We start from the raw sequence: 23,481 nt of genomic DNA on the forward strand, positions 1-23,481 counted from the left end.
AAGATAAATCACTAATGGCTCAGCTACCTCCTCAGTCTGCTCTTTGAATATTCTAGGATGCATTTCATCGGGCCCTGGTGATTAGAAGACATCTAATTTGTAATGTTTAACTTGTTCTTTTCCTATTTTAGCCTCTGATACTACCTCATTTTCACTGGCATTCATATGTTAGACGTCCAATCACCAGCAACTTTCTTGGTGAAAACCGAAACGAAGAAGTCATTAAGCACTTCTGCCATTTCCACATTTTCTGTTATTGTTTCCCGCCCCCTCCTCCCCCTTGAGTAACGGGTCTGTCCTGTCCTTGGTCTTCCTCTTGCTTCTAATGTATTTGTAGAATGTTTTCTTGTTACCTTTTATGTCTCTAGCTAGTTTGATCTCGTTTTGTGCCTTGGCCTTTCTAATTTTGTCCCTACATACCTGTGTTATTTGTTATATTCATCCTTTGTAATTTGACCACGTTTCCACTTTTTATAGGACTCTTTTGATTTTTAGATTATTGAAGATCTCCTGGTTAAGCCAGGGTGCTCTCTTGCCATACTGCCTATCTTCCCTACGCAGTGGGATAGTTTGCTCTTGTCAGGGCCGGCTCTAGGCACCAGCAAACCAAGCGCGTGCTTGGGGCGGCACAATTTCAGGGGCAGCATTCTGGACATCTTTTATTTATTTTTTTGCTTCGGCAGTTGCGCTCCCGGAGATTTTGTTTTGTTTTGTTTGGTTTTTTTCGTTTGGGCGGCAAAAAACCTAGAGCCGGCCCCTGGCTCTTGTGCCCTTAATAATGTCTCTTTGAAAAACTGTCAATTGTCTTCAATTGTTTTTCCCCCTAGACTTGATTCCCATGGGATCTTACTGACCAACTCCCTGAGTTTGCTAGTCTGCCTTCTTGAAATCCAGTGTCTTTATTTTGCTGATCTCCCTCCTACCATTCCTTAGAATCATGAACTCCACCATTTCTTGATCACTTTCACCCAAGCTGCCTTCCACTTTCAAATTCTCAACCAGTTCCTCCCTGTTTGTCAAAATCAAATCTAGAACAGCCCCCCCCCCCCCCCCCCAGCAGCTTTCTCCACCTTCTGAAATAATAGATCCCTACGCCGGATCTGCTGCTTGGCAGGCCCCAGCCTGGGGGACTCCCGTGGGAATGTGTGTGGGACAAGAGAGGCTAGAAGCGAGATGATAAAGGAGGGCCTACGCCACAGCCCGAGCCCACATGTTCCCATCTCAGCACAGGGAGCAGAGGGCTCGCTGCTAACACAAATCCCAGCCCAGAGGGAGCTCTCAAGCTCCTCCCTCCCTCCCTCCAGGTCCACATTGGCATCAGGCTGCTCAGAGTGCGGCACTCACACTAGAGATCGCCAGCATTGCAGTGAGGGACCGTGTGCATCCCTAGCCCCTCACTTTCTCAGAATGCCGCCTTGATCTAGTCACTCAGCTCAGTCAAGAGAGACCCCAAGGATTCCAGTGCCAGCTGGCACCTCACTGGGCAATGTCCTCATCTCGACCAGACCCAATTAGATGTGTGAGATTTACCTTCAGCAGTTTGCCTCTCCTGGGAGATCAGTACTGTCTGGGGAAGGGTGCATTAGGGTTTCCCTCTGAGCAGCTAGTTCTTGCTATGGAAAAGCATCTGCAAACAACTTGGTTTGTGACATTAGGCGTTTCCCCCTGAACGGATGGTGCTTTAGGCAGATCCTGGTCTCGGGTCTGGCAATGCGGATACGGACCCACTCCGCTGCAGCCACTGGAGTCACTCCAGCTTTATCCCAGCAGGCCCTGGCATGGATCCCCGCTGCTCTCACACTCACCTGGTCCGGTTCAGCTCAATCTTACATGGGTCCAACTCGATGTATTTCTTTTCCTCAAAGATCCGGTTTATGATCGGCTTCAGGACCTCATGGAGATAGGGCATCCCAACCACCTGCAGAGACAGCAGAAAATGGAGGAATGATGGAGGGGAGTGGGAAGGGGTGAGAGAGAATGGGGGAAGCAAGAAGGAAGGAAGGAAGAGCTCAGGAATAAAGGGAGATAAAGGGAAGAAAGAAAGAAAGAAAGAAAGAAAGAAAGAAAGAAAGAAAGAAAGAAAGAAAGAAAGGCCAGACTGAGTCAGACTAATGGTCCTTCTAGCTCAGTATCTTGTCTCTGGCAATGGCATACCAGATGCTTCAGAGGGAGTGAACAGAACAGGGTAATTATCGAGTGATCCATCCCCTGTCATCCAGTCCCAGCATCTGGCAGTCAGAGACTTAGGGACACCTGGAGCATGGAGTTGCACCCTGACCATCTCGGCTAATAGCCATTGATGGATCTGTCCAGGAACTTGTGTCATTCTTTTTTTAATCCAGTTGCACTTTTGGCCTTCATTTTTGGCAGCGAGTTCCACAGGTTGACTGGGCGTTGTGTGAAGTAACACTTCCTTTTGTTTGTTTTAAACTTGCTGCCTATTAGTTTCATTTGGTGACCCCTAGTTCTTGTGTTATGAGAAGGAGTAAATAACACTTCCTGATTTACTTTCTCCACACCAGGCAAGATTTTATAGATCTCTATCAGCTCCTCCCCGCACCCCCCATCGTCTCTTTTCTAAGCTGCAGTCCCACTTTTTTCCTCTTTCATTGGGTGGAAGCTGTTCCACACCCCTAATCATTTTAATTGATCTTCTCTGCAGCTTTTCCAATTCTAGCATATCTTTGCTGAGATGGAGCAACCAGAATTGCACACATCTTTCAAAGTGTGGGCGTATCATGGATTTATATAGACGCAATCTGATATTTTCTGTCTTATTATCTATCCCTTTCTTAATGATTCCCGACATTCTGTTCATTTTTTTTGACTGCCACTGCACACTGAGCGGCTGTTTTCAGAGAACTATCCACAGTGACTCCAAGATCTCTTTCTTGAGTGGTAACAGCCAGTTTAGAAAGGATGAACAATACAGAGAGGAGAGATGAGGAGGAGCGATTGGAGAGTGCCACTCATTACAGGTTCTGCCGCCCCAAGCAAAAAAAAAAAGCCGCAATCGGCAATTGGAAAAAAAAAAAAAAGCCGCGATTGGTGGCGGCAGTTCAGCGGCAGGTCCTTTGCTTTTGGAGGGAGTGAGGGACCTGCTGCCCCTGAATTGCCACAGGTGCCGCCCCTCTCCCTTGGCCGCCCCAAGCACCTGCTTGTTAAGCTGGTACCTGGAGCCGGCCCTGTCTGCGACCCAAGCCCCAGGTTTGACCCTAACCTGCCTTCCAGGGGATTGTTGTAGCCTCCTATCACTCTCAGCACCCCCTCTTGGAGCTGTAAGGAACGGTGCTTGCCATCCTCTGGTGGCGAAAGCTGGTTGCAAGGGGATCCCAGGGGCACAGACAGCACCAGGAAGAAGGGGAAGCTAGGGCAGTAAATGCCACTGAAAGGGGTGCCACAGCTCTCTTTGTGAATGGCAGTGGGGAGGGAGAGAACAGTTTTGTTCTCACTGCCAGAGAGTGGGGAACTGATGCATGATGGTTACCTCACCAGGAATCCTGGCCCCTATAGTGCTCACCACAGATCAGCACGCTACACCCCTCCGAGGGTGGCCTCAGGGTAAAACAGTTTCTCCCGCTCCTGGCAGAGGTGAGTTTATTATGCTGATCTCCCTTCAGCAGAGAGCATGGTCACCAGACGCACTGCAGTGGTGCAGCTGTATGTGTAGATAAGCCCTTAATATACTTCAGGGTATATCTTCACGAGACATGTTGCCCATTAAGCCCTGTGATCCTTGGGGTAAAGAACAAACATTTGTACCCGGGATGAAATGTGTGGGGTGTTTTCACAAAGGTGTTAACTACCCCAAACTCATTGGCAATCATTTACCTGGAGACACAAGAGTCTAGTGAAGACAAACCCCCAAATTTAGCCCTTCTGGGGCTCTTCTCATGGCCAGTGCACACTCCTGGCAGATCAATATTAGCAGACAACCAGCTCCCTGCATCCACCGCCTATCCCACAGACAAGAACACAGAGAGATTTGCTCAAGGCCACCACAGTTGGAATCTGAAGTTCCTGGCTTCCAGCTCTGTGCTCGGACCAGCATGTCACTTTTCTCATGGTGTTATTTCACAGGCCGCACAGGGAGGAGGATGGAAGAGGGCTCTTAACATACTGAGGTATGGCACAGATCAGAGTTGCTAACACCTGCTTTCCCAGAATTCACTGGGACACTCCACCACACTCACCTTCATAAACTGCTCCATGGATTTGGAGGCCAGGGAGTTGGAGCGGAAGAGTGTGTTCGGATCAGCTGGAAGCAAAGAAAATGGATTTATAACCCAGCCGGGACCTGTGCCACATTGCATTTTCACAGTGCCTTTCACACAGCCTCCATCCCATGGTGCATTGCGGGGCAAAACAGCACCAGACAGTGAACAGCACATGGCATAAGCTAGACACAGCACGGGGGTAGGTCCAAAGATGTTGTCAGAGCCTTCAGGCCTCTGGCCAGCAGTACCAGGACAGAGAGACTGAGGTGCCAGCAGCAGGGAGCAGATGGGTTTCCAAGGGAGAGCGGGAAGAAGAGGGGGTGGAGACAGGCAGGCTGCGTCAGGCAGCAGGAGTTGCGGGGGAGAAGGCGCTCACACTAGCAGAGACAGAAGAGAGGCTGGGGCTGTGAGGAGCAGAAGGCGGTGGAGAGACAAATGCTGGATCCTGAAATAATGGGGAGCCAGCTAACGGCTTGAGCACAGTGGGGAAATGGAGCAGCTATTCTCTGCATGTGCAGGAAGGGTTCTGGAGTCAAGGGGGCCAGCCCGGGCTCAGGGGAGCATAGGACTGGGGGCTGCCCCTCAGGTGAGAGTGGGGGAGACATCCATGAGGATCCCAGCAGAGATGGAGCCATGTCACGTACAAGGGGGGCAATGCCCTGGAGAGCCAGCAAGAGGCGAGGGGATAGCAAATGGAGACTAGAACCCTGCCGTGGTTCTTACCTTGGAAGGCTGGTCCCAGGAAAGAGACCCAGGGCCTTATCCCCGGCCACACTAAAGCCCTTGGACTCTGATAGTGTGAAGTGGGGAGGAAGCCTGAGAACTCCCCTGCTTATGTGGCCTCCCTGGTCATGTAGGATGGCGTAAGGGCTACAAGGGCCCCGCTCTTGGCTTAGGGGGTGTGAGCAGGGTGGCCAGGGCTGTGGCTATGCACTGGCTGCCATGGTTGCACTGGGAGCTGGGCAGGCTCCAGAATACAGGGAGCCCAAAGATAGCTTAAAGTCACCTTCCCCCACCCCTCTATCCCTGCCCCAAGGGCAGGAAAGGAGTCACTGGGAATTCAGCCTTTAGTCTAGTCCATTCCCACCACGAGGGGTTCTCTAAACAGCCTCTCTCCCCGCCACGTAGCCAGGCCGTGAGCTCAATCCTGGGCAGATGCCAAGCAATTCACTGCATTGGTGCTGGAGCTGGGCCAAGCCCAACCCCAACCCCAACCCCATTGCTTCCTCCTGTAGGTACAGGCAGGCAGCCAGAGGCACGCCCCAGTCACCACGTCTGCTCTGACAAGAAGCACTGCCCTTGGAGTAGCTCCCATGCTAGACCTGGTGGAACCAATACCACTGGTACTAGAGCCCTGGGTACCTTAGACGCCGATCCCCACCGGTATCCAGGGCCACGGGGACCTTAGACGCCGATCCCCACCGGTATCCAGGGCCACGGGGTACCTTAGACGCCGATCCCCACCGGTATCCAGGGCCACGGGGACCTTAGACGCCGATCCCCACCGGTATCCAGGGCCACAGGGTACCTTACATGCCAATCCCCACCAGTATCCAGGGTCACGGGGTACCTTAGACGCCGATCCCCACCGGTATCCAGGGCCACGGGGACCTTAGACGCTGATCCCCACCGGTATCCAGGGCCACGGGGACCTTAGACGCCGATCCCCACCGGTATCCAGGGCCAGGGGTACCTTAGACGCCGATCCCCACCGGTATCCAGGGCCAGGGTTACCTTGGATGCCGATCCCCACCGGTATCCAGGGCCAGGGGTACCTCGGACGCCGATCCCCACCGGTATCCAAGGCCACGGGGACCTTAGACGCCGATCCCCACCGGTATCCAGGGACACGGGGACCTTAGACGCCGATCCCCACCGGTATCCAGGGCCAGGGGTACCTTTGACACATATTGACCCTTCGCTCTCCTTGCCCCATTGAGTTTCAATGTGGATACCTATCTCTTATGCTGCTACCCCAAACCTCCCCATTTCCAGCTCCCAAATGTTGCCAAGTGTCAGAACCCATGTTTGATCAGAGCATTCGTGGCCCATATCCCATTCTCCTGCCACCTCCTGCCTCCAAACCAGGCAGCCTGGGGTTTCCATGGAAACACAATGGTACATTAGGACCAAAAGAAGGATGCTACGGTGAGTAGAGGAGCCAATCAGGGAGTTATGCCAGGAAACCCAGGTGACTGGCTTCCAGTTTGAAGCAAGGTCTATTTGTGGCTTGGAACGGTTGGAAGGGGGCAGGAGATCTTGGTAGCTGCCCCCCACCCACCACCACCACCACTCCCCAGCCGCCATGTGATTGCAGACTTGAGATCAGGAGAGGGAGAAGGCCCTGCCCTTTGGATAGAGGGGGTGGGAGTTCCTGCCCCCCAAGGCCAGTCTGAATTCAGAAGCTTGTCTCAGTGTCGGAGGATGGGCTCACTTCAGGCCCAAGAGATGAGTGCCCAGGGAAATGCGCAGAGGGAGGCAGGTACCACCGGTACCATCGCTGACTGGGACTAGTGTCACAGGTACCTCGGTATCGATACTAACTGGTACCTGGGTGCTAGGCAAGGTGTGGAAAATGGGCTCAACGAGTGTTCACTTACCCCCGCCCCCCCGGATTTTCCTGGTCGAGGTGTGGCACAGGAGAATCCTCCCCGCCCCCAACACCAGGCAAGCAGCAGCGGGTGCCCTCCATATGGAGCACTCCAGATCACTTTGGGAGCTCCCTCAGTCCAGGCCCTGGCACTCCACAGCAATGCCCAGTGTCATGAGCTTTGCCTAGGGTTACCTTATTTAAAAAATAAAAAAAGAGGACACTCCACGGGCCCTAGCCCCGCCCCTTTCCCACCCCCGCCCCCGCCCCAACCCCGCCCTTTCCCCAAAGTCCCCGCCCTAACTCCCCCTCCTCCCTCCCAGCCACACGAAAAGGACTGCCCGAGCGCTACTGGCTTCACGGTTTGCCGGGCAACCTCCAGACCCTGCGCCCCCGGCTGGCGCTTCCCCAGCGCAGCTGGAGCCCAGGAGGGGAAGCGCCCAGCCGGGGGCGCAGGGTCTGGAGGCTGCCCGGCAAACCATGAAGCCGGTAGCACTCGGGCTTCGGGTGGCCCCTATGCCTCCGGACCCTGCGCCCCCAGCCGGGCACTTCTCCTCCCCGGCTCCAGCTGCTCTGCTCCGGCGGTGCAGGGTCCGGAGGCACGGGGGCTGCCCGAAGCCGGTAGCGCTGGCTCGGGCAGCTTGGCTCTTAAACAGAGCCGAAGTCTGAGTCCGGGGAGGAGCAGAGCAGCCACGGGAGGGGAAGTGCCCGGCCGGTATTTTTCCCGGACATGTTCGGCTTTTTGGCAATTCCCCCCGGACGGGGGTTTGATTGCCGAAAAGCCGGACATGTCCGGGAAAAACCGGATGTATGGTAACCCTAGCTTTGCCAATGATGAGCAGGCCCTGGGGAAGGCACTGGGCCAGGCTCTTGCCACCAGGCCTGTGGGGCAGCACTTACTGGTCTTGGTCACCTCCCGCAGGTTGAGGTAGTCCAGGAAGGGCACCGCCAGGCCCTGTCCCAGGAAGATCTTCACCAGCTTCGTGGCCACGTCCTGCCGGCTCTCCACCGAGCTGATCTCCTCCAGCAAGGCCAGCGGGCTGACGTCCTCCTCCTGCCGCACAGCAGGGCAGCGATGCTGTCTGGCCAGCATGCATCTGCCCCAGCCAGGGAGACCCCCAGAGTCCCCTCACCAGAGCCCCCTCTGCCCCACACTAAGAGGGGCCCCTCTGCATCTCCCGACCCCAGAGCCCCCTCTGCCCCACACCAAGAGGGGCCCCTCTGCATCTCCCGACCCCAGAGCTCTCTCTGCTCCACACCAAGAGGGGCCCCTCTGCATCCTCCGACCCCAGAGCCCTCTCTGCCCCACACCAAGAGGGGCCCCTCTGCATCCCCCAACTCCAGAGCTCCCTCTGCCCCACACAGGGAGATCCTCTCTTCCCCCCGGACCCGCTGTCCCCCCACACACCACGAGGGTCTGTCTCTGGCCCCCATCCCAGGAGGCCCGGAAGCTTTCAGACAGGTGTGGGGTGCAGCGGGGATGGAAGCTGACAGGCCATTCCGATCGCGTGGCCAGGCTGAACCTGCAGGACCACAGGCTCAGCGGAGCACCCCGCCCCTTCCCCAGTTCCCTGCCCCTCTGCAGCAGAGCCAGTCCCTTACCCCAAGGCCCTGGACAGGACCCTGCCTACAGCTCCAGCCTGGGCTCCTCCTACTCCTGGCACCAGTGGCGTAGCCAGGTTCTAAGAGCAGGGGGAGCAAACATAAAAAAGGTGCCCCCCCCCCGGCTCCTCTGGCCACGCCGTGCCCCCACTTGGCTGGCTCCTCTGGCCACACTGTGGCCATGCTATGCCCCCCCTCGCTCCTCCGGCCGTGCTACCCCCCCCCCATGGCTGTAGAGGAAGGCTGGCAGAGGACAGGGGGGTTGAGGGGAGGGATGTAGTGGGAGGGTGGCAGAGGATGGGGGTACGAGGGGAGGTGAAGGGGAGGATGTGGAGGGAGGGAGACAAGGGGGTTCGACTTGAGGGGAGGTGGAGGGGAGGATGTAGGGAGGGTGGCAGAGGACGGAGGTACGAGGGGAGGTGAAGGGGAGGGAAAGGCAGGGGCATGGGGTACATGGGAGGGGTACACAGGGTATGGAGCTTGGGGAGGGGTTACCGGGGATGGGAGTGCCAGGCTCAGCCAGGCGCTACCCCGTGGGGGGTGGGGGCAGAAGGCAGAGAGCCCTGCCAGGCGTGGTCCGAGCGAGCTGCAGCCCGGCTCACCTGCTCAGCCCGGGGGCGCTGCCCTGCCCGGGGCTGCTGGCGGAGCCTGCCTGTGGGCAGGTCGTGCTGACAGGCCGCGGCGGGACAGGGGAAGCGCTCTCCCCTCCTCGGCGGAGCTTTATTCCGGTGAGCCAAGGGCGGCGCTGAGACTCATGCTGGGAGTGACCGGCCGTGGGTCCGCCCGGTGTGGCTGCCGCGAGGAGGTGGCAGAGACCCTCCCTGCCCCGGGGACGCCCCGGGACCCAGTCAGTGCATCAAAGTTGTCTGCGGGGGTGGGGGGAGTTGCGGGCCGCCATGCTGAGCCCTCCTCGCTCCTCCGGCTGTGCCACCCCCTCCCCATGGCTCCTCCCGGCGTGCTGCCCTCCCTGGCCTGCAGGAGCCCAGCACCGCTGGACAGACCAAGCTTCAGAGCGGAGCGTGGGCTCCGCTTTTGGAAAATGTGCTAAGGGGAAGCGGCTGCTTCCCCTGCACCCCACTAGCTACGCTACTGCCTGGCACCCCCTCCACCTTCCCCTGGGACGAGCGCTCGCCTGCTGCCAGCTAACGCCTGCCCTTCCTGAAACTGCCTCCTGCCCCCAGCAGCGCTCTCCCTTTCTCCCATGGCTTGCAGGGCAGGGCAGAGGGCACATCTCACCCCCTGGCTGGGGTAGCCCTGGGTGAGGCCAGGGTGCAACAGAGGTGTGTGGGCCCGATGTGTCCTACTGGCTTCTGGGCAGCCCAGCATCATGCCAGCAGGAGGCTCCATCACCTCCGAGGGCACCCGGCATCCAGGAACCTGGCTGGCCAGTGGGCAGCCCCAGAGCCAGGGCTGAAGCCTGTTGCTGGCAGGACACAGGGTAGTGGCTTGAGGAGCACACCCAGGGGCTGCCCCACTGTTACCCCTGCACTGCACGGCCCCTAGGGCTGGGCTGGGCTTGTCACTGAGCCTGGCTCGCAGCACCTGGCAGTCCGAGGAGAGCTGGCTGCTGTACTCAGTACCTGGGCGTGCCCCGGAGCCCAGCCACCAAGGGTTGGAGCCTGCAGAGCGAGCCCAGACCGGGAGCACCTAGAGCTCTGGCCTCCAGCACACGGCCTGCACTCCCAGCAGGCTAGAGGGGACTGGCGTCTCAGAGAGCTCACAGCCCCCCGAGGCTGCCCCGTCACTGACTGGCTGCTGCATCGCCAGAGGGGTGTCATGACTCTCCAGGGCCCGGGTGGGGCCAGTGAAATCAGAACAGCCTGTGGAGAAATCGTGGCTGGGGGCAAGCCCAGACTCACTGCCAGGGCCGGCTCCAGGCACCAGCTTAACAAGCAGGTGCTTGGGACGGCCAAGGGAGGGGGCGGCACCTGTGGCAATTCGGGGCGGCAGGTCCCTTGCTCCCTCTAGGAGTGAAGGACCCGCCACTGAACTGCCGCCGCCGATCGTGGCTTTTTTTTTTTTTGGCTTGGGGCAGCAGAAATGCTGGAGCCGGCCCTGCTCACTGCCACTGGCTACTGACCCTCCTGCACCATCTCTGCCACCTGCCCTGTGCTGCTGTCCTAACAACCCAGCGTCAATAGCAACCCAGGGACCAGACCCCGCCCCCCCGCTCACCCTGACGGCCCCCAGTCCCAACAGGCCCTGGCCAGAGGCAGTGACACGCAGCCGGTGACCAGCCATCCAGGCAGGGCCTCAGCTGCCTGCCACTGCGGCTTCAAAGCATTGACACGTCAAAAGTTTGTGTGCACACACACACGCATGTGCACACACCCGCACACACACACACATGTCCACGTGCACATGCACATAGGCTGGGGGACAGCTGCTCTCTGCTTGAATCTTCATTCAGATTAACATGCCTGTCGGGTGCTACCCCACTCCTGCGGAGCCATCTGGGGAGAGGCCATTGCAAAGGTCCCCGGGCAGCGCTGGTGGGTGGCTCGGTGCTACCAGGGCTCCACAGGGATGACAAGGGACAGATTGCTGCAGGTCCCAGAAGGACTTGATGAAGTGCAGGCTAAGGAGGAAATGCTGCAGGCCTGCAGGGCTCAGGCACAACTGCTGGGTGGGGTGATCAGGTGTCTGGTTGAAAAGGGACCCTGGCGGCGCCGGTCAGCACCGCCGACCAGGCCATGAAAAGCCCAGTCGGCAGTGCTGAGAGGGAAGGCAGGCTAGTCCCTACCTGTTCTGGGGCACCGCCCTGCGCCTAAGAAGTGGCCAACAGGTCCGGCTCCTAGGCAGAGGGGCCACGGAGCTCCGCACGCTGCCTGGGCACTGGCTCCGCACTGGAGCTGGGGGGGCGGTGCCTGCGGGTGAGAGCAGCGCACGCCATGGAGCCTCCTGAGGCCCCCTGCACCCCAAATCCTCAGCCCACCCCAGAGCTCGCACCCCCAACCCAGAGCCCCCCATACCCTGAACCCCTCATACCTGGCCCTACCCCAGAGCCTGCACCCCCAGCCCAAAGCCCATACCCCCTCCTGCACCTCAACCCCCCAACCCGGAGCCCCCCCAAACCTGGAGCCCCCTCCTGCACCCCGGAGCCCATACCACCAGCCCAGAGCCCCCCACATCCTGAACCCCTCATACCCAGCCCCACCCCAGAGTCCTCACTCCCTCCCACACCCCAACCCCCTGCCTCAACCCGCAGCCCCCTCCCACACTCTGAATCCCTCTGCCCCACCCCCCAGCTTGGAGCCTCCTCCTGCACCCTAACCCCCTCATCCCTGGCCCCACCCCAGAGCCCGCACCCCTAGCTGGAGCCCTCACCCCCCCACACCACAACCCCCTGTCCCAGCCCAGTGAAAGTGAGTGAGGGTGGGGGAGAGCGAGCCACCGAGGGAGGGGGAATGTAGTGAGTGGGGGGCGGGGCCTCGGGGAAGGGGGTGGGACTAGGGTGTTCGGTTTTGTGCGATTAGAAAGTTGGCAACCCTACTGCAGGGGGACAGACACTGCAGCAGCAAGGAACTGTTCACATCCCCCTGGTGGCATGAGTGAGGGGCCTGGGAACTAGAAAGTAAACTGAGGCTGCCCACTGCTTCCCCTCCTCCATCCATCTCCCACCCCCTCCATTCCCGCATCTCCCCATTCCGGCCCTGCCATTCGCCCCCAACCTTCCTCCTCGCATGTGCTGTCCGCATGTGGCTTGGACGCAGACACGGTCAGGTGGCCGTGCACAATGAGCTAGGCGGCTGGTACCCACCTCGGCAGGGCACAGGATGGATTCCACCAGGAGCTCAATCAGGGGCTGGTAGTACATGGAGGGCAGGATCCGGTCCTCAGCCAGTCGGACTTTCAGCCGCAGAGCTCCCAGCTTTCCTCTGCAATGACACCCGAGACACCACCCACGTGGGCAAGCGTGCGTGGAATGAGTGCAAACCAGCACGTGCAACCTGGTTCTAGCCAGCTCAGTCCTCCAGCACAGCAACCAGACTCTACAGCTAGTACCAACAAAATCCCAGAGCCAAGAACTCCCAAGATGAGCCTGATCCTCCTTAACCTCTCCCCCCTGCTGCTCTCCTTTCCTTCCAGCCCAGTGGCACGAGGTAAAACCTCAGCCTTCCCCTGGCAGGGCTGTGCCTATTGTGATCAGCGCCCCGCCCAGCACCACCCCGTGGCACTGGTGTGCTCCTGTCCCACCACTGCTCTGCCTCGGCACGGGCCCTGTGGTTGAATCACGCTGGCGTCAGCGCATCCAGCGACCTTTCCAGCCATCCGGCCAAGCCTATTTCAAGGCAGGCTGAATGGCAATACGGGGAGCGGTCACCCAGAGCTGGAATATTGCAGCACATTACAGACATGGGCAGCAGGTTCTATGGGCCTGTGGTGTCTGGGGACCAGGAATACTCTTGGTGCCCAGGCACCTCGGCCCTGCCTTCCACAACCAGCAGCCCCCGCGCGCAGCCCCCGGGCCATTTAATACAGCCCAGGGCACCCACTCACCACCAGCAGCCCCCGCGCGCAGCCCCCAGGCCATTTAATACAGCCCAGGGCACCCACTCACCACCAGCAGCCCCCGCGCGCAGCCCCCAGGCCATTTAATACAGCCCAGGGCACCCACTCACCACTGGAAGCGCAGCGGAGCTGAGCGGCTTCCTGCCTGCTCGCTTCACGTGGCTGCCAGCCCCTCTGTGGCCCCTGGGTGGGGTGTCTCACCCCAAGCGTCCCAGCGGCCAATGGGAAGCTGCGGGGGCAGTGGCTGGGGTAGCAGTGTGCGAAGACCCCCAGCCTGCCCTGCCTAGGAACCCCAGATAAGCGCTGCACCCCCCCACTCCCTCCCAGAGCCTGCACCCCCACCCCTTTCCCACACATCCCTCCTGCCCCCAAAGTCTCTCCCAGAGCCTGCACCCCCTCCCTCTGCACCCCGTCCCACCCTCACACCCCCTCCTGCACCCAAATGCCCTCCCAGAGCCTGCACCCCTCACCCCTCCTACCTTGCCCCTTGCCCCAGCCCAGAGCCTACACCTAAACTGTTCCAGAGCCTGCACCCCCTCCCTCCACCCGCTCCCATCCCCAAACTCCCTCCCAGAGCCTGCACCCCCAGCCTGGAGCCTGAACCCAAACTCTGTCCCAGAGCCTGCACACCTCATCCCCTGCCCTAGCCCAGAGCCTGCACCCAGCACCCAAACTCCATCCCAGAGCCTGCACCCCACTGCCTTCCCACACACCCTCTCCTGCCCCCAAACTCCATCCCAGAGCCTGCACCCCACTGCCTTCCCACACACCCTCTCCTGCCCCCAGGCTCTGTCTCAGAGCCTGCACCCTAGATCCCCTCCCCCACCCAAACTCCCTCCCAGAGCCCAACCTCTCGCCTGTCCTGCACCCAAACTCCCTCCGATTGGGATTGCACCCCAATCCCCTGCCCCAGCCCAGGGCCTGCACCCCAGACCTCCTCCCCCCACCCAAACTCCCTCCCGGAGCCTTAGTCAGGTGGGGGCGAAGTATGGGGGCAGCGGGTTCTGGGCACCACCAACATTTCTACAAACCCGCTGTCCCGATTACAGAGTATCCCTCTGCTGCCCCAGTGCCTCCTGTGCCTGATCCACGCCCAGACTCAAAGCCCCCAGTCTCCACGGGCTCATCTTAGAGCTCGCGAGGGGCCTGTGGGTGTGCTGGGAGGGAAGCGAGAGCCCCAGTCCTCTAGTTCTGGGCACCTTGCTTTTGTGTTACTATAGCCCAAGGGACCCGGGCAGGGAATAAAATGGCCATGTTAACTCCATTTAAAGACAGCCCCTTAACCCCTTCAGCACCCTGCAGATCTCAGTGCACATACGGGAAGGTGGCAAGGGGTGACCTGACGGATGAACAAACCTCTCCCGACTGCCTTTGAGGAAGGGCAGCATCACTAAACCTCCTTTTTCAGCTGGGGAAACTGAGGCACAGAGCAGGGGCCTGACATGCAAGTCAATAATAGAGCTGGGAATAGAACCCAGGAGTCCTGAACCCCAGCCCCCTGACCTAAGCACTAGACACACCACCCCCCACGTTGGAAATGGAACCCAGGAGTCCTGACTCCCAGCGCCTGGTGTAACCACTGCTCCACGCTCCCCTCCCAGAGCTGGGACTAGGAGCCGTGCTCATGCCTTCTCTTCCCTCCAGGGGTTACTGATGGCCCCTAGCTCAAGGCTGACTGTTTACCCAGCATCCTCCTCAGCAGTGGGGAAGGGCAGGAGCCTGAACCAGCCTTTGGCAGGGGATCTCTGAAGGGCGTCCAGAGAGAACTCAACCTGTGTGGGACACAAAGAGAGGGACAGTAAGGGGGCAGGAACTGCCAGCAGGGGGCAGTACTGCAGTGTCGGGGGAATCTCTTCCCATTGTCCCAGCCCCTGGCGATATAGGGGGGAAACTCCGGCCCTCACATTAGCTGCCAGTGTGGTTCATCCCCAGGCCGTTTCCCTGCCAGACTCTGAGAGCACTTCCAGCTTCACGCTGCAGTGGCTCTGCCCCAGAACCCCTCCAGCCCCGTGCTCCAGCCCCGGGCCCCTCTGGGGAGCCGACGTGCTCCAGCCCCGGGCCCCTCTGGGGAGCCGACGTGCTCCAGCCCCGGGCCCCTCTGGGGAGCCGACGTGCTCCAGCCCCGGGCCCCTCTGGGGAGCCGACGTGCTCCAGCCCCGGGCCCCTCTGGGGAGCCGACGTGCTCCAGCCCCGGGCCCCTCTGGGGAGCCGACGTGCTCCAGCCCTGGAAGCAGGAGGCTGAATGGATTCCACCCTCCACTTATACTCCCCCTACCCCACAGCACCAAAACAGGGGATCCCCAAATTAAAACGGGGCTTGTTTACTGGGTCAGGCATGCAGATCTCCCTGCAGCGGCTCCTGGGGCTGAAGGGACCTAAACCCAGCAAGACGCACAGTAGGGCCCAGACACAGGCCGAGGGCTCCCCGCCTGGCACCAGGATTTACACCACCTTCCCTTGCTGAGCTGCTCAGATACCTAGAAACCGCGGCTGCCAGCCGCAAACTGCTCCATGCCCCTTGGAGTCTGTCTACACCTGGCAGCTGTGATAGATCCCCTAGCCTCTTTGGGGGCCCAGGCACCAGAGGGGGCAGGAGGGCAGAGGCACCCACAAGCGCAAGCACACGCACCAAGAACAGTTGCAAAACCTTTTCCTTTCACAAAGCTGTTAAGCCCTGTGACGTTATTGACCATATAGATCATCGGTGCAACCACTGTTATATATTTGCAGCAAATATTGTACAAAGGTTGCCGTGTGAGGTGTCTATGGAAAGGTTATGATTTGCTGATTATGATCATGCTATCTGAAGGGGTGTGTCATGTTTGTATTTGAAGTTATGAATATTGGCTATGTACTTGTATATCAATGTCTTTGATTCTAAGTAGCCTCAGTGAAGCATTTGGTCAGCTTCTTGAGAAGGGACTAGTCTCAGTAAGGGCCCAATCAAGAAACACTTAATTGACAATGGACTTTGGCAGACGCCAATCCACATCTGAGCTGTCCTGGGAACATTCAAACTAACATGTAAACAATGGCGTCGGCCTGTAAAGAACTGAGTCATGCATGGACATGTGACTTGCCCATGTGACGCCAACCTCCATCTTGCTATGATCTTGCACAGGAGAACCAAGGGGTTTCCACCCACAAGAGAAAGCCTATAAAAGGCAGCTGCATCTCCTCCATCTTGTCTTCAATCCTGCTTCTTGCCTCTGGAGGGACTTTGCTACAAACTGAAGCTCTGAACAAAGGACTGAATGACCCATCCCAGTTGTGGATGTATTTCAGAGACTTGATTTGAACCTGCAGTTTATTCCATCACTGCTACAAGCCTGAATCAAGAACTTTGCCATTACTGTATGTAATTGATTCCATTTAACCAATTCTAGCTCTCATCTATATATTTTTTTCCTTTTATGAATAAACCTTTAGATTTTAGATTCTAAAGGATTGGCAACAGCGTGATTTGTGAGTAAGATCTGATTTGTATATTGACCTGGGTCTGGGGCTTGGTTCTTTGGGATCGGGAGAACCTTTTACTGGGGTATTGGTTTTCATAACCATTCATCCCCATAACGAGTGGCACTGATGGTGATACTGGGAAACTGGAGTGTCTAAGGGAATTGCTTGTGTGACTTGTGGCTAGTCAGTGGGGTAAAACCGAAGTCCTCTCTGTTGGGCTGGTTTGGTGCCTTGGTGTGCAAAGGAACCCCAACGTGGGGCTGTGACTGCCCTGCTCTGAGCAATTTGTCCTGAACTGACCCTCTCAGAAGTGTCCCACTAAAGGCAGCATCGTTGCAAGTCCTCTCTCCCCACTTGCTTTGCCGGCTCTTCTGGCAGGAGGCTGAGCCCCCCCGGTGGAATAACAATCAGACAGGTTCTGCTTCCCCTGCCAGGCAGAACCGCCGTGACATGGGGATCAAGTGAACTGAGCAGCCGGTTCAGGTCCCAGCTGCCGGCTCGTTCTGGCTGGTGTCAGGACACAGCGTTACGCACCCTGCACATATCTCCAAGCTGTACCCTTCGCCCTCAATGATTCATGAGCATTTTCCTCTCTCTCTGACCTCTTCTCCTTGGACTTGATTCTCAGTCACCCTAAGGTCCCTTGTGCCACTCTGGCAGACTACACAGAGCATGGGGAGGGCCCCAGAGATGCCCCCTTGCTGGGGTAGAACTGGTGTAAGTGACCTGCTCTCAGCCCCCGGGCACAAGGGCAGATCAGGGCTCAGCGCTGCTCTCCAGCCATTCGCAGCGCCATGCGGATGGGGCATGGAAAGCGAAGCATGAGCTAGAGCAGCCCGGGGACAACGGTAATTTACACCAGAGGCCAGGCAGAATCCAGCAAGTGCAAGGAGGGCTTAGACCCAGCCTCACACAGACACCCCGGCCTGTCCCCGGCCACGAGCGCAGCAACAGAGGAACTGAGAACCAGCCTCCCCCTGCATCAAACTGACCAGCTGAGAAAGGGAGCCGCTCTCCTTACAAGCCAGCAGGAGATTTGAGGCTGCAGCAGGCCTGTGTGCCACTGGCTTTCTCCCCCTCCAATCCCCTCTTCATCCCCCACCCTGATCAGAGCCACCAGCCCCCACGCTGGAGGCACTGAGGAGATGGCAGGAGCTGCTCACCCATCCCAGGAAGTCGTTCTTCCCCACCATGTCCCAGTCCCACACCTCCACGCTCACACGGGACCCCTTGGGTTCCTTTCCGGGCACCCCCTCCTCCAGGTCAAACTCCAGCACCTCATCCCAGTGCGGGAAGCGAGTCTTCTTAATGATCTGCAAGGGGAGAGAGAAAGGTGGCATGTCAGAGAGGAACGGGGAGTCAGGTGGGGAAGATTTGTTCCAGCATGAACACACAGGGCTCCGGCAAAAGCCAAGAGCAATTGTAACCCACGCACCTCCTGGGTGTGGTGTTCTGGCCCATCTAGTGGCACCGAGACCACTTAGAGAGCGATTAATGAGTTTGTGCTACAGCTTTAACTAGCAGCCATGTGGCTTTTAGCTCATGTGGTAGAGGCTCATGCATTTCGCTCCCGAGGTCCCAGGTTCGATGCCGCCGACTGGGACCTGTCAGCGTTCCACAATGTTGGGAACAAAAGCAAAGGCTGTTTGGTAAACACTTGGCTGGTGTGAAATGGGCACGTAAACTCAGCTGCGGGAAAACCTGTTGCAGCAGCAAAAGAGTGAGGCGAGCCAGTGTTTTCTTGCCAGAGAAGGCGTCCCTTCTAAACAAGAACTGCAGCATTCTTTAGTAATGGGCCAAACCGCACAGCTCCTGACGGGGCTCTGGGCACGCCAAGGTAAGTGCACCAATTTCCTTGCCACTGCATTGAGAGGCAAAGGACGGAGCAAGAGCACAAGGATGCCCCAGGCTTCCCATCCCCATAACACCTAATGCAGCTCAAGGGGGGCTGGGGAGGCCACACTCCCCTGCAGCTTTGCATCTCTCCTGACCTACAGATATGTCTGGGAAGAGAGCTCTTCCCCATAGGGTGACCAGATGTCCCGGTTTTATAGGGACAGTCCCGATATTTGGGGCTTTTTCTTATAGAGGCTCCTATTACCCCCCACTCCCTGTCCTGATTTTTCACACTTGCTATCTGGTCAGCCTACTTCCCCCCCAGGTGTCAGCTGAGGGGCGGGGGCTGGCCCTAAGCCCTTTCCTTGCGCTTGCTGTGTGCAGGGAGGGGCTGCTGCAGGGCAGCATGTTCTCTCTGCTCCAAGGGCCCAGGCCAGCCCAAGTCACACGTGTCCTGCTCCCTTCATGGCTGTCTGATGGATTCAGGGCTCAGATCCTACAGTGATGGGTTGGAGATACCCAGGCAGGCTTCCCACCCCTCTCTCAGCTATCACTACCACACAGCGCAAACCACCCGGAGTCCCAGTGAAAGAAGTGGAGGGGGCTGTCTGTCCCTCCCAGAGCCCCTCCTCTTGCGCCACTGGCATTGCAGCTAAAAGGAGCCCTGTCCTGTCCCCTGCCCCCATGCAGCCAGGCCAGAGAGAATGCTTCCGCCTGGGACCGTTCTACTCACAGCTGTCTCCAAAGTGTGGCCATCACAGGACACTCGCGCAAAGGGATCCGAGGTGCCGGAGATGTCTCGCGGGGCCAGGTCTCTGCGGGGAGAGGACAAGAGGAGGAGGATGGGGGTGGGTTTCTGGTTGACTAGGGGATAGGGCAGAGGCAGGGAATGGTAGGGGCTGACTTGGCCTCCCCAGGGTGGCCAGGTGGCATTGTAAGCCCTGTTGTTGTTCTGTGTTTGAACAGCGCCTGACACAATGGGGGCCTGGCCAGTGCCCGGGACAGCTTCAAGCACTAACGCAACACAAATAACAGCCAGGACACAGGAGAAAATAAACCCTCTGAAAGGCCAGGAGGTTAAACCCTGAGGCGCTGATTGGGAGCTTTACAGAAAAAATCCTCCCCCTTCTCCCAGTCCTCAGTGCCGCATGCTCTGCCCTGCTCCTGCAGCATGGAAAGCGGCACAGTAAGGGCCCTCTCCTCCCCACGCAGGACACCAGCGAGCCGGTGCACAGGCTGGCTTTGCACTGGGAGATCCAGCTGCTCCATCACCTCTCAGACAGCAGCATGAGCTGGAGTGGGAGGGGATGCACCCAAAAACTGCAGGGCTTCCCCACTCTGCATCTCACTCCTGCAGGGTGGAACTATGGAGTGGGATGGGGAGAAGCGGGGAAAGCGCCTATGGAGTTGGAGAAGCCCCAGGACAGCCTGGTAGGGGCTCAGCATTTGGGGACATCCCAAGTGGGTGATCGAGGTGAGAGCAGAGAGCATTCCCCCGGGGAAAGAGCAGGCCAGGAGAGCCAGAGCTCCCCTGCCTAAGCCCTGGGGAGCTGGGGGTGAAGGCTGAGAGGGGAAGGAAAAATGAACATGGCCCTTTAAGGGGAATACAGCCCACCCCTCAGAGCTCTCTTACTGCACCCCCCACGTCTTCTTCCCCCTCACCGTCTTTCCCCTCCACCCCCCGTCACGCTCTCCCCGACTCCACCCGTCCCCCACACACATACCAGGGTCCCTTAGCCAACACTTTGTTCCCACGGCTATTCTCCAGGTTTAGTAGCATAGCCCCGTCCCCTGCTCAGGGGGGCACTGCCCCATGGCTGGGGCAAGTCACAGGCAGCAGAAGGGGCGAGCCAAGGGACATGAGTTCCAGTCCCGACCATGTTCTCTCGCCCCCCTGGAGAGGCGCACTGCCCCGCGGAGAGCCCTGCCTGGTGCTTTCATCATGAGCCAGCAGGGCCCCTGGCTAGCCCTCCTTGGGCCTCAGGAATGCCAGACACCGCAGACAGGGAAGGGACAGCAGCTCCCCTAGTTCCCTGGAGAACCGCTGTGGAACTCTCCTGCCCCACAAGAAGGGGGAAGGACTGACCCACCCCCTCCTGCCTGCCCCGCTGCAGAAGAATGCTTGGAAGATGGAGCCTGCTGCATTGGCTCAGCCCATCTCCACTCCCTGAGCACTCTCCATGGCCACAGCGTTGCCTAGGAGCCTGCGCTGGTTGCTAGGATGCCTTCTGTGCATCGTGCTGCTGGCTGGCTCCAGTGCAATGGGGCCAGGCCTCTACACTCCCTTACCGATCACTCTGGCCTGTGCCCCCAAAGCCGGGGGGCTGCAGCCAGAGCCACGTGACTGCACTCTCGTGTCCCCATGGCGGGAATCCACATCCCGTGCCTAGCTCCATGTGCTGAGACTCAGGAATCCTGGGGTCTATTCCTGGCTCTCCACTGGTGACCTCAGACAAGTGATTTCACTTGTCTGTGCCTCAGTTTCCCCACCTGTAAAACAGGGATAATGATACTGATCTCCTTTGTAAAGCGCTTTGAGATCTAAGATTAGAAGCTCTAGATGAGAGCTAGGCATTATTAACACTCTTAGCACTACATGTAAGGGGTGTGGGGCTGGGACCTAAGGAATCACTAGGCTGTCAACAAAAAAGAGACGGGCCTGGAATTGAAGACTAAAGCTACCAAGTCACTTTAGCAGTAACTGTGTTTGAAAAGGTCTGTGATGCAGCAGGTTAAGGATACTGGCCCTTTCCTGTTGGGACTTCTGGGTTCAAATCCTGCTGAAAAATTGTGGAGCAAATAATCAAGCAGTCAATTTGCAAACACTTAATAAGGTGATAAGTACCAGTTAACATGAACTCCTCAAGAACGAATTGTGTCAAACCATCCTAATAGCTTTCTGTGACAGGGTACCAAGCCTTGTGGAGGGGGGGAGTGGTAGATGTGGTTTATCTTGACTCTAGTAAGGTTTGTGATACTGTCTTGCATGGCCTTTGTGACATTATGCCCCATATTCTTCACAGAGATATGCTTATGATATGAATATGGCACAAGTAAGATGTATTTTATGCAAGATGGGTCATGTGAGATATAATTGGAAAGGTTATGATGTACTGAATTTGATTATCCTATTTGTATGCATGTATCATTTCTGTATCTGAAATTGAGAATATTAACTCTGTACTAATTGCAAAAGTGTTTGCACCTGGGGAACACCCACCAGACAAAATGCAATCAGTCTGGCTGGTTAGTCAATAAACCATTAGGAAGGACAATAGATCTTTGAAGATGCTAATTTCCCACCTTCCTGAGATGCTACTTTGACACTGCAGGGTTATGTAATCATGTGACCTGGTACTGGACACCATCTTGGACTGCTGGTATTTTTCCACTAGGAGGGGGGTGGGGATCAAACTGGGAAACAAAGGATTCCTGCCATATGTAAATCCTATTTAAGGCTGGGGAGTGAGTTAATCCACTGAATTCCAGCCCAAGGTGACTGCTGGAAACACCTACAACTGAACTGGGGAAGAACTGGACCCAAGCTAGAAGGGGTCTGGCCTGTGAAAGAAATATCTGGAGTTTTAAGTTGTAAGCAAGAGCAGTTTGTCCTTAAGAAATTCTGCAACCTGCCTAAAACAACACTTAAGGTGAGAAATTACTACTTGTAGCCAATTTCCTATCCCCTAGAAATGGAAGGTCATTGAATCCAGCCCACTGCCTTCACTAGCAGGACGAAGTACTGATTTTGCCTCATATCCCTAAGTGGCTCTCTTAAGGATTGAACTCACAATGCTGGGTTTAGCAAGCCAATGCTCAAACCACTGAGCTATCCCCCCCTTGGTGTATTAAGCCTAGCTTGCATGTTTATTGTATTTGCTCAGTAATCGGCTTTGATCTGTTTGCTATCCCTTCTAATCACTTAAAATGTACCTTTTGTAGATAACAAACTTGGTTTTTGTTTATTCTATAACCAGTTTGTGTAATTCATAACGGGGGGAGGGACAAAAACCACATTGAGGGAGGGGGTGGATTTCATGAGCTGTACAGATCTCTGTGCAACACAAGACAATATAATCTTGAGTTTGCACCACAATTGGGGGGTGCACTGGAGTGCTGGGCAAGCCCTCAGCTGAGTCGAGAGAGAGAGAGTGTGTGTGTGTGTGTGCGCGCGCTGGAGGAGGCTTGAGGGCTGGGCACAGCAGGACAGGATGAGGGAGCCAAGGCTGGTGGAATGGGCGGGCTCAGTAGGACCCCAGTACATCAGGTGGCAACCTGGAAAGGGGGGGAACCCATCACAACCTTCTCAGAAACAAACTAGGGAAATACAACCTAGATGGAACTACTAAAAGTTCTGGTTGGAAAATCGTTCCCAGAAAGTAATCATCAGTGGTTCACAGTCAAGCTAGAAGGGCATGACGAGTGGGGTCCCGCAGGGATCACTTCTGGTTCTGTTCAATATCTTCATCAATGATTTAGATAATAGAGAGAGTATATAGACCGTACACTTAAAAAGTTTGCAGATGATACCAAGCTGGGAGGGGTTGCAAGTGCTTTGTAGGATAGGATTAAAATTCAAAATGATCTGGACAAACTGGAGAAATGGTCTGAAGTAAATAGGATAAAATTCAATAAGGACAAATGCAAAGTACTTCACTTAGGAAGGAACAATCAGTTGCACACATACAAAATGGGAAATGATTGCCTAGGAAGGAGTACTGCGGAAAGGGATCTGGGAGTCATAGTGGATCACAAGCTAAATATGAGTCAACAGTGTAACGCTGTTGCAAAAAAACCAAACATCATTCTGGGATGTATTAACAGGTATGTTGTAAGCAAGACACCAGAAGTAATTCTTAATAATATAATATAATAAGATATACCTCTGTCATAGAGCTGGAAGGTCATCATGTCCAGCCCCCTGCCTTCACTAGCAGGACCAAGTACTGATTTTGCCCCAGATCCCTAAAGTAGCCCCCTCAAGGATTGAACTCACAAACTTGGGTTTAGCAGGCCAATGCTCAAACCACTGAGCTATCCCTCCTTCCTTTGCGCTAATAAATCCTCAGCTGGAGTATTGTGTCCAATTCTGGGTGCTACATTTCAGGAAAGATGTGGACAAATTGGAGAAAGTCCAGAGAAGAGCAAGAAAAATTATTAAAGGTCTAGCAAATGAGGGAAAATTTAAAAAAATGGGTTTGTTTAGTCTGGAGAAGAGAAGACTGAACGGGGGACATGATAACCGTTTTCATGCACATAAAAGGT

The 23,481-nt window shown here is 56.7% G+C and overlaps 1 protein-coding gene across 3 annotated transcripts in view; it reads right to left on the reverse strand.

The window, feature by feature from the left end:
* Positions 1–23,481, reverse strand: part of RASAL1 (RAS protein activator like 1) — a 131,401-nt gene that overhangs the window by 43,051 nt on the left and 64,869 nt on the right. For 2 of the 3 annotated variants that reach the window (XM_054006780.1, XM_054006777.1), the window contains 7 exons: positions 18,950–19,031; positions 17,544–17,693; positions 14,605–14,693; positions 12,170–12,287; positions 7,708–7,861; positions 4,194–4,258; positions 1,806–1,918 (listed from right to left, as the gene is read on the reverse strand). In XM_054006780.1, the coding sequence (XP_053862755.1) occupies positions 1,806–1,918; positions 4,194–4,258; positions 7,708–7,861; positions 12,170–12,287; positions 14,605–14,693; positions 17,544–17,693; positions 18,950–19,031 (771 nt within the window). The remainder of the gene's footprint in view (positions 1–1,805; positions 1,919–4,193; positions 4,259–7,707; positions 7,862–12,169; positions 12,288–14,604; positions 14,694–17,543; positions 17,694–18,949; positions 19,032–23,481) is intronic. The other variant, XM_054006779.1, reaches the window with a different exon arrangement.

The sequence above is a fragment of the Malaclemys terrapin genome, chromosome 16, assembly GCF_027887155.1.
Source record: "Malaclemys terrapin pileata isolate rMalTer1 chromosome 16, rMalTer1.hap1, whole genome shotgun sequence".
Lineage (NCBI taxonomy): Eukaryota > Metazoa > Chordata > Testudines > Emydidae > Malaclemys > Malaclemys terrapin.